General features: G+C 51.5%; 1 protein-coding gene across 1 annotated transcript; it reads left to right on the forward strand.

The window, feature by feature from the left end:
- The first annotated feature begins 173 nt into the window (after positions 1-173).
- On the forward strand, positions 174-9677 carry LOC121661692 (F-box/WD repeat-containing protein 10-like). The gene is given in 11 exon segments (XM_042022130.1): positions 174-934; positions 1028-1155; positions 2097-2225; positions 2717-2829; positions 3224-3427; positions 3695-3816; positions 4321-4469; positions 5331-5473; positions 6266-6424; positions 7292-7506; positions 8425-9677. Coding segments are annotated over 11 exon segments (2298 nt in total). The 5' UTR covers positions 174-840; the 3' UTR covers positions 9267-9677.
- Positions 9678-10003: the final 326 nt, after the last annotated feature.

A 10003-nucleotide genomic window follows, 5' to 3' on the forward strand; every position in this document is an offset into this window, starting at 1 on the left:
TGACATCCCCCATCACCCTGACATCCCCCATCACCCTGACATCCCCCGGCGCCGCCTGCTGAGGGGCTGTGCCCGCGGCTGCGCGGCTCTTAGCAGCATTAGGGCGGCGGTTGGAGATTACGGTAACTGTCGCCGGGCAGCCCCGAGGCGGTGGCGGTGGCGGTGGCGGGGAGCCCCGGGCAGGTGAGCGGGTCCCTTCCTTTCCTTCTGCAATGTCACAGCTCCAGTCGTACTTCTGCTGATGAAAATGCAGTGGCTAAAGGAAGAGCAGGTTTCCCCCTGTTCTCAGTGAAACGGTGCCACCTCCTTGGCATGAGCGGCTCTGCTGTGCCCCCTTGGAGCCTGGGGCTGTCGCCTTCCCGTGCTGGTGACTGCTGGAGGTGGAAGGTGCAAAGTACAGAGCACACCGCTGTACTGCGTCCCCATCAAGCCCCCCCGCGGTGTCCCGTGGCTCTCTGACCCCCTGATGTTTCCATAAGTGAGGAGCCCTCGCCAATCTCCAGGGCAGGGCTGAGGGGAAGAGATGTCCCCCTGTCCCTCAGCCGCGCTGGTGTGAGCTGTCCTGCAGCCCAGGAGCATTCCCAGCATTGTCCCGTCACTCGCACGGTGCCAAAGTGATGAGCGGAAGAGTCAAAGACCACCCAGCTCTTTCAGGGCGTTGCTGACAACGATGCTGTCCATGGCACCAAAACTCCGGCACTTCCCGGACTGCAAATTCCGTTTTCCAGGTGGCCAGGCACCAGAACGTGCTTTTGGCCCCAAAGCACCGAGAGCCCTGCCCAGGAGGGTCCTGATGCAGGGGACAGCTCACCTACGTCCTTAGCTGATTCAGATGCCACCATGGTTCCCGCGTCTCTCCAGTCACGCTCCAGTGACAGCCAGTCCAAGGATTTCACTCGTTTCCTGCCACTCCAGCTGTCCATGTCCATCCTGGGTAAAGCTGCTCTGATTTCCAGGGGTGGTTTCTCCTAAGGGTAAGGAGTGGTCTCCAGTGGGGATTAGCCAATCTGTCCCTTTAACTTCCCAGGGCTTTTGGATCCAAAATCCCTGGATGCCTGTTCTGCTGTGAATAGTCACTGGGAATTCCTGGTCAGGCAGGTCCAGGAGGACAAGGAGTGTCGGAGCACAGTGCAGAAGGACCTCCTGCAGTTGCAGGTGGGACACCTGGGCTCCTGCCACTATTATGCACTTTAAAAAGAGCGGGTTTTGGTACTGTCCAAGCTGCTACATGGAAATTCTTGTACCAGAGGCTGCCCCCAAATCTGCCATGGCCCTTCTACCTCCAGCTGCAGAGCAAAGCCAGGTGACACTTCACATTGTCACAAGAAAGCACCAGAGAATGGCTTTTACTCTCCTTTAGAGAGCCTGTGACTCTAAAAATGGATCCAAACTTTCTCGTCACCAAGAAAGCAGAGTTTGGTCACAATGAAAATTTCTGGCAGCAGTGGAGATTGGGCAGAGCTACAACAGCTCCCGAGGCAGCTCAGGAATGAGCTCCATTTGCTCCACACGGGCCAAGGGAAATGCAAGGTCTGTGTGAGGAGCTGGGGGTGGTGGTTGGAACACAGGAACACAGAACTCCGGGGAGAGGCTTGTCCTGGCCAGCAGGACCTGCCACAGACCGAGCGAGGTGTGAAGGGGCATCCCCCAAGAGACAATCTGGAGCCTCTGATGCTTTGGGTTGTGAAGGCAGCACAGAAACTCAGCTCTGTGCTGCCCTTCAAAAAAGGCTTCAGGGAAGATTTCACAGGCTCAAAATGAATCTTGAGTGTTGACCAAGGTGTTTTGAGAGCCTCTCATCTCAATGAGTTTGGATTCTGAATCAACTGAGTGCCTGCCAAAGACGAGATGAGCTCGAAATTTTGCTGCTTATTAAAAGCTTAAGATTAGAGTTTGGAAAAAATAATAAAAAGCAATTATTTTTCACCAGAAGTTAAACCTTAGATAGATGAAGTGCTAAATGTAAGCCAGGTCTCAACAACAAGCCAGTGTGTGCAGCTCAGCTTTGCAGGGAACCTCAGCACCCCATGGAGATGAGCAGCACCCCTGCGTGCCTGGGCTCTGCGGTAATTGTTGCCTCTATTGGTTTATTCCAGGAGTTGTGTCCTAGAAAAACCATTCCAAGCTATGCTAAAAGAGTCGATGTGCAAATTCCCCAGTTAAATGATGAGGGTGAGGTCATCGAAGTGAAGGACAAGGAGCAGAACAAGAGACGTAAATCGAAGGTTTGTTGGAGGCTGTTTGCCTTCCATGGATGCTGCAGTTCAGTGTTTGGGGAGGAAGGACTGGGCTCAGAAGACAGCACAGTGAATTTGGAGTTGCTTTGTGCTTCTCCCACTCCTGCGTTTGGATTGCCCCATGGTGAGTGATTCAGGGCCAGGGCTTGCTCAGCACCTTCCCACGCGGGACGGAGTTCGGGAGGCACTCCCAAACTTCTGCCTCGTCCTCCTGTGTCCCCAGTCACAGCACAGCCCTGGGGACAGGGGCCTTCCTCCCACAGAATAAAGGGTGTAGCTCTCAGGGCTTCCATTTATGCCACAGAACATGGCCTGGGAACAACCCCGGACTAAGCAGAGACTTGCTGCACTCTGGTTTTCCTTAGCAACACTCTGGGTCTGCCCTGGGCTCCTCACTAGAGCTGGTGTGCTCAATGCTATGGAATAATGCTGCATTCCTGCCTCCCTGAGTTACTTTTCCTTATTTCTCTTGCCATCAGACAGAGGATTTCGGTCTGCACACAGCCTATCAGGAAATGAAAACTCTCAAGGTCGAGCTGGAAGAGAGGAATGTCTTCTGTGGCTCCTACAAGATCCGTGTCCTCATGGAGCAGTGAGTAGAGTGCCCGACTGTGGGGCCAGCAGCAGCTTTAGGAAAGCTGCTCCATTCCCTGAGATCCTCCTGGATGGCTAGAGAAGGTTCCTCAGCATCAGCATTAAGAAATCTCAAATTTTAATAAAGATACCAAGATAAGCTGTTTTTAAAGGAATAAGGGTTAGTGATCCATGATGTATCCCAAGGGATATGGGGCTGGGAGGAGCCCTCGCCCCTCTGTGAGCCCACCCTGATACAAAGGGGGAAGTGCAGATTTAGGGACCCTGGTTGTGGTGCCCTGCAGAGGATCCACCACGGCAGTGTTGCCCACCCTGCTCAGTTAAACACAGGGAAATGCTGTCCCAGACCTTGCAGCCAGCTAAAGCTCACCCCAGCCACTGCTTCTCTCCAGATCAGACAGGACAAGGATAATCCATTACAGTGGTGGGGATTTGGTGGTCACTGCCTCTGCCAACAGAAAAGTGAGGCTGCTCCGTGTGCCAGGAGGGAAGGAAGTGCCTCTTCTGCTCCAAGGCCACGCTGGGCCCATCGGAGCTCTCTGCCTCTGTGAGGACAAAGGGCTCCTGGTCAGCACCAGCTTTGATCTCAGCATCAGGTGAGCTGAGGCTGTGCCTGGGACACCCAAACCGTGGCAAACAGAGGGGAAAGGGTAGGATATGGGTAAAACTTAATGCTAAGCCTGACTTGATCATCCAATTTCTCTGACATCTTAGTGGAACAGCTCCTGACTTTAACCCAGCGTGTGTGAGAGAAGAGCTGGGCACATTAAATAGGAAATAACCACGAAGTCACAGAATGGTTTGGGTTGGAAGGAATCTTAAAGCTCATCTGGTTCCACGTCTCTTGGGTCGGTGCTCTGTAGGTACTGGAACATTCCCAGCGGCGCCTGTGTGAGAACCTTCACTGGTCACTACGGGACCATCACCTGCCTGGATTCCCACGAGGAGCACTTTGTGTCAGGAGCTGGGGACGGGATGGTGAAAGGTGAGAGGCAGCTCCCGGCCAGAGGCAAACACGGGAGCATAAGGGCAGAGACCTGGAGTTGGAGTGAGTGGGACACAGGCATGGGGATGCAAGGAAGGGTGAAAAGCAGAGTCTGTTTCCACGAGAGCCTAAGCTGGGGACACATGCACACACACAGTCTCTGATTGTGTCAGGACCTAAATTCTCATTATTTCTGCTTTTATTCAGAATTAATGGCTATGAGGCTGCAATGCCAGCCCAACTCTTGGGCAAGTGGTATTAACTTTCAGCTTTGCCAGATGTTTCCTTATAGAATAAAGGTGAAAAAGATGTGCCTTTTTTTGACTTTACATTTAAATTTTTTTCCATACAATTATGCTTTTTAAGCCAACACTCAGCTCCTCACAGAGCTGCAGGTACAAGGTGTGACTGTAATCCAGTAGTATTTTTTAATTCGTGTTGTACTCCCAACACTCATCATTGGGGCAGATGTATTTTTAATTCTCCTCCCTTTTTCCCCAACAGTGTGGAGCCTGAAGAGTGGGAAATGTGTCAGGACTCTGATGCACAACAGCCCTGTGTGGGCAGTGAGGATGGACGGGACCCACGTGGTCAGTGGGGGCCACCAAGGGCTGGTGAAGGTCTGGAGTGCTGAGACAGGGGCTCTGATCAAGGTGAGTTTCCTCTGAAGTGGATGATTCTGTGCTAAATGGTCAAAACTCTCTGCTGGTTCATCACAGTGTTTCACTTTTGCCAAAGACTTTCTAAAAAAGAAAACAATCCCCCCGAACAACCCTCAAATCAGTCTAAACCAATAAAGAAAACTGCAGATAATTAAAAAACTGACTTGCAACCAGCTGTTGATTTTAAGGCAGGGTATGATTTGCTTCACCCCCATCACTGCTCGCTCTCTTTAGATTTGTTCATCTCTGCTCCCATAGAAACCTTCCAAACCTGGGGAGATGATGGAAGAGCTTCACTAACCTGGGGCTGGAGGCACCAGGGGTCAGCCCCAAATGGGAAACTCGCTCTCAGAAGCAGCTTCTGGAGCTGAAGCAGCTGGGCAGCTGTGGGAGCATTGAGAGTCTGTGAATTCCCTGAGCAGGTGTCCAGAATCGGTGCCAGTCCACACCTGGGAGAGGAGTGAAGCCCTTTACCTGCAGAGAAACTGAGAGATGGCCCAGATATCTCAGAGATCCCAGCTCCAGCTGAGCCCCTTCCCCTACAGCCAGGACAGCCCCTCTCTGCCCTCCAGGGACAACATTCCAGAGACCACAGAGGTCTCGGCGGAGTAACATCTCTTTATCACACGTAATAAGGATGGAAAAGGGATGTTAATTCCATGCCAGGAGCTCAGCAGCAGCACCAAGCCCAGAACACTTCGGTGACTGTAACACAAACACAGTGATCCATAGGGTGCACAGTAACACCCTATAAAACACTATCAGCCTGGTGTCCTGGATGCCATAAGACACCTCAGACCCATTTACACTCAGATTACTGAGAGCGTTGCACCTTTTTCTGTTCCTTTGCAGACGTTAGAGAGGCACCAAGGCCCAGTTCTCTGCTTGTCCTTTGACCAGTGACACCTCGTCACAGGGAGCAGCGATGGATATGCCCTGGGATGGAGCATGTTGGGAAAACTTAGGAGATGCCTGATAGCTTTCTTCCATCCCAAGTAGGAATCAGATGTGTTTGAAGTTGTATTCAACAGTGGACTGAATCTGTAAAAAAAATGTGCCCCTTACAGGAGCAGAAAATGCTTTAATTATCAGTTTTAGGATTTGAAATATCCCCACTTCCACCAGTCTTTGTCTCAAAGGCTCTGTCAGGCACCACGTGGTCACAAGCAGCATTTTCAGTTTAGACCTGGAACCACCTGAAATGCAAACCCACAACACTTTATCACAAACAGGGATGACCAAAGAGTGCACAGTCCAATGTTCCAAGGATCCCCCCTGAGTGCCCCAGGGTGTCACATCACCTGGGCAGCAATAGAGGTGGCCCAGTTTCATGCTGACCAACTGTGTGTTATGCTGTTCTCTCAAACTTTAATTGTATCTACAACTGTGAAAACTGGAGAATCGTGTGGTTTGCATTGATTTTCCTGGACATAAAACTGAAACTCCAAGTGCAGCAGATGGCCATGGCCATATGGTTGCTATGGGGAGCATGGAATCACAGAATCCCAGAATGGTTTGGGTTGGAAGGGACTTTATGATCACCTCATTCCAACCCCCTGCCATGGGCAGGGACACCGTCCAGTGGAAGGATGCACTGGGCTGTTGCTTTGGACGTGGAGTGATCTGAGACTTCTCTGTCAGGCCTTTGGAATGTCCTGATCCACTCCTCAGCACAAGCTGTGGCTCAGCCAGAGCTCTGCTCCTCCTCCAGGCCAAAAGGGCTCGCTGACCATTTCTCCTTGTGAAAGCACCATGGAAGTGCCAACCCTCACCTGATGTGTTTTCAGGGAAGTCCTGTCCCTGGAGTTCCTGTACCTCAGAGTCATCAGTGGCTGTGCTGATGGACACATTCGGATATTCAACTTCCTGACTGGAACCTGCCTCAGAGTGTTGGAGCCCACCAGCAGCGGGGACCCCCTGTCTTCTCTCTGTGTTGCAGGAAACAGGTTGGTGACAAGAGCTGCCAGCAGGCTCTGACCCAAATTTGGTAGATTACACTGAAATTAAGGAACTGTGTGTTTTTCCTTCTCACAAATAACTTTTAAAGGGCTCTACTACTTACTAACTACTTCAATAATCCGGTTTAGCTCACAATGGCTGAAGAGTTCTCCTTAATCTCTTGAGCAATGTATAATTTCCTGTTTCTCTACAGCTGAAGATACAGACCCAACTGTAAAGATGAATTCAGAAGCTTTTAGGAGGTTGGAGAATCAAGCCAATACCTGACAGTGCCTCTGCCTGCTCCCTGACCTACAGCCTCTTTATAAAGGCCAATAATGAGAAATCCTCCCGGCTTCATTCACTTGTGCACCTCTAACTAAAGGTGGCTCCACTGGAAGCAATGGGTAAAACACTGCTGTGTGTTCAAGGCTGGGTTGGCCACACTAAAACACAGCAGTAAATGGGCAGCTATGAAGAAATTAACTCCAGCCCAACCACACCCAACAATAGCACAGCACTCCAATCCACATTTAAATGCCCCTGATAATATGGCATTTGCAGTTAGGTGCTTCCCTCCTTTAGCACTGCACTGATCTTGCTCTGTTCGCTGCCGGCAATTCTCATCCTAATTATTTTAAAATTAATTTTGCGCTGGAGCTGAATGAAAAGAGCCCCAGAGAGCTCACACAGAGCACGAGTCAAAATGTGCAGTGTCTGATTGATGGGGTTAATTGCTGCCGCTCCTTCAAGGAGAGATGATTCTCTCGGATCTGTTTGAGCCTCGGGGCTTTGTGTTGCACAGGAGCCCCTCAGGCAGGACCTGCCGTGTCCATGATTCCTGTGCTTTTATGGCTCTTCTTTCCCTTCTCCAGGATGGTGACCAACTCCCCCAGCAGAGTGGTGCTGCTGCAGTTCGAGGATGTGGTGTGGGACTATTCCCTACCCGCTGACAGAGAGGTGGTGAAGGACAAGAAGTCCCGGAGAGGGAAGCGCCAGGGTGCCAGCGCAGAGCAGCGACAAGCTCAGGAGCCTCAGGACAGGTCCCCGGGGTCTCGCCAGCCATCAAAGAGCCGTGGAAGACCCAAAAGTATCACACTGAGCCTCTGCTTTTCTGGCTTTTCTAAACTGAGCTACAAACCAAGCACCCACTGCCTTCAGCCCAGCCCATAATTCGTTCTCTCTGCTGTTGTCGAGAGCAGATGTGCTGTTCCATTTCAATGGTTCAGTCATTTTCTAGGCTTCTGTGAAACCTTTCTGCCTTTTTACAAGGGTTTGGTGTCAATTCAACACATTTTTCAAGACAGGCACTGTCATTTTCCAACTGAGTAAGAGAGAAATCAGTAGTAGTATTCATATTCACACAGCTGGCGGGCTTGGAAACACGCTGCTGATTCAGGGCTTGAATTATTCATTAGAAACACCCGAGAAAGTGAGAGAACACCTACACTCAGGATCTGCCATCGCCGGGAAAGGCGACTACACAGAACCAGGCACCTTTTCAATTGTAACACAGTGATGTGATTTTGTTTTAAGCCAGAGCTATTCAATTCAGTTTGATGACAAATCCTCCAGCTCCACAATCAAACTGAGTACTGCAGATAAACTGATGGGCCAAGGAAGGGTTCCTGCTTTTCGGGCCATCAGATGGCAGCTGATGCTCTGCTCCGTGAAAGACAGGACACAAGGGAAGGGCTGGAGCTGGGCCAGGGCAGGTTCAGGCTGGATCTCAGGGAAAGGTTCTTCCCCCAGAGGGTGCTGGGCACTGCCCAGGCTCCCCAGGAAATGGGCACGGCCCCGAGGCTGCCAGAGCTCCAGGAGTGTTTGGACACTGCTCCCAGGGACAGGGTGGGATGGTTGGGGTGTCTGTGCAGGGCCAGGGGATGCACTGGATGGTCCTTGTGGCTTCCTCCCAACTCAGTCTAATCTGTGGTTCTTTGATTCTATGATCTGCAGTGTGTGGGAAAGCCTCTCAACCCCAAATGTGTTGCTTTGTTTTTGGATACAGGTGGTGACGCCGAACAGGGCCCTGCTCCCCCTGCACCTGAGGAGGCAGAAGCCACTTTGCAGCCTGAGCTGCCCAAGAGAGACCCAAGCTGTCCAATGTCCCCTGACAAGTTCCTCTTAACAATCAGCACCCTGCAGAGCTCCTGCAAGCCAGCCCGAGTCAGCTCCAGCACTGAGCTCTCTGCAAAGGCCAGGGAAGCACAGCAACACCGCCCGAGGAAGGTGCCAATGTCGAAAACGCCCCTGCAGCACAAAGAGGAGCAGGCAGCCCAGCTCCAGCGTGCCAGGCTGCACAGTGATTCTCTGACCGTGACAAAAATCTCGACACCCTTTGAAACCAAAATGCTGCGGCTCAGGCTGCAGAACTCCTTGCACAGCCCCACTGTGAAATCCTCCATCCCTGCTCCCTGTGTTGTACGTCCCAGGTTTTGTGGCTCACTGCGAGAAAGGAAAACTCCCAGTGGCCATGGGAAAGATACTCCTGGCCCCAAAGATGGGGATCAGCTCATCGATCTCTGCACAGCTTCCTCGGAGCTGATCCAGCCAACACCTGGCACAGCTGCACAGATCAGAAATGAAGTTCCCAGGGGAATAAAGCCCCTAAGCTCCTGCCCCTATGGTTCCCGCAGGGACAGTGGGTTCAGGCTTCTGACAGCAGAGCAGGAGGTGCATGAGGCAGCTGAGGCAGCTCAGCATCAGGCACAGCAGGCAAAGCCCACGGAAGCTGAGGAAAGAGCCAGAAGGAAGGCCTGGCTAAGGAAAATTAAAGGCCTACCTGTGGATTCCTTTACTGGGGAGAGGAAAACACCTGCTCCAGAACTTGGGCATAACACATTTATCTGAGGTGATTCCTGAGTCCACAGCAGCCACAACCTGGGAACTCTGGTGTCCCGCTGAGTCTGCCATGTGGCTTGAAGTATAAAATAAAGATGTATTCATTTATATATATTTAAGTATATTTAGTATATTTAAGTATACTCCCTGTGGTTTTAAGTGTAAAACACATCCCCACTATAAGTTTTCCCAAGAAATACTATTGGTATACTCAGCTGTTTCTTAAGGCACTGAATGGACTAAGCCCTCTCCTGGATTCAGCTCCCTAAACCTGCTCTCCTAACAGACATGGCACTGTCTGACACCAACACAGCTCAGCACGGGCTCAACCCTGTGAGAACAATAATAAAAACATCTTATGAGAGCTTTTGTGGATCGATTAGAGTGTAGAAGCTGAAGATGTGTGGACTGAAAGCTGAGTGTAGGCTGGGGGGATCAGTGGCACAAAGTCTGCTTGGAGGCCAGGAACTGGGGGTTGATCCTGGGTCTGATTTTGTTTATCATCATTAATTAATGCCCCGGACGACGGGCAGGGTGCCCCCAGATGTCACCAACCCCAGAGAGGTGCTGCCATCCAGAGGGACCTGGCCAGGTTGGACACAAAGCTGACAGAGCCCCGGGGAAGTTCAGCAGGGGAAGCTCCAGTGCTGCCCTGGGGAGGAACAGCACCGGCCCCAGGACCTGTGGAAAGCAGCTTCAAACTTCATTTCTATGAAATGCAGAGTAGGGGAGGGGGTTCCCCATTT

Source organism: Corvus kubaryi, unplaced genomic scaffold (assembly GCF_017639235.1).
Source record: "Corvus kubaryi isolate FWS band 111438036 unplaced genomic scaffold, C.kubaryi_AGA036_p1.0 37187, whole genome shotgun sequence".
NCBI classification, from domain to species: domain Eukaryota; kingdom Metazoa; phylum Chordata; class Aves; order Passeriformes; family Corvidae; genus Corvus; species Corvus kubaryi.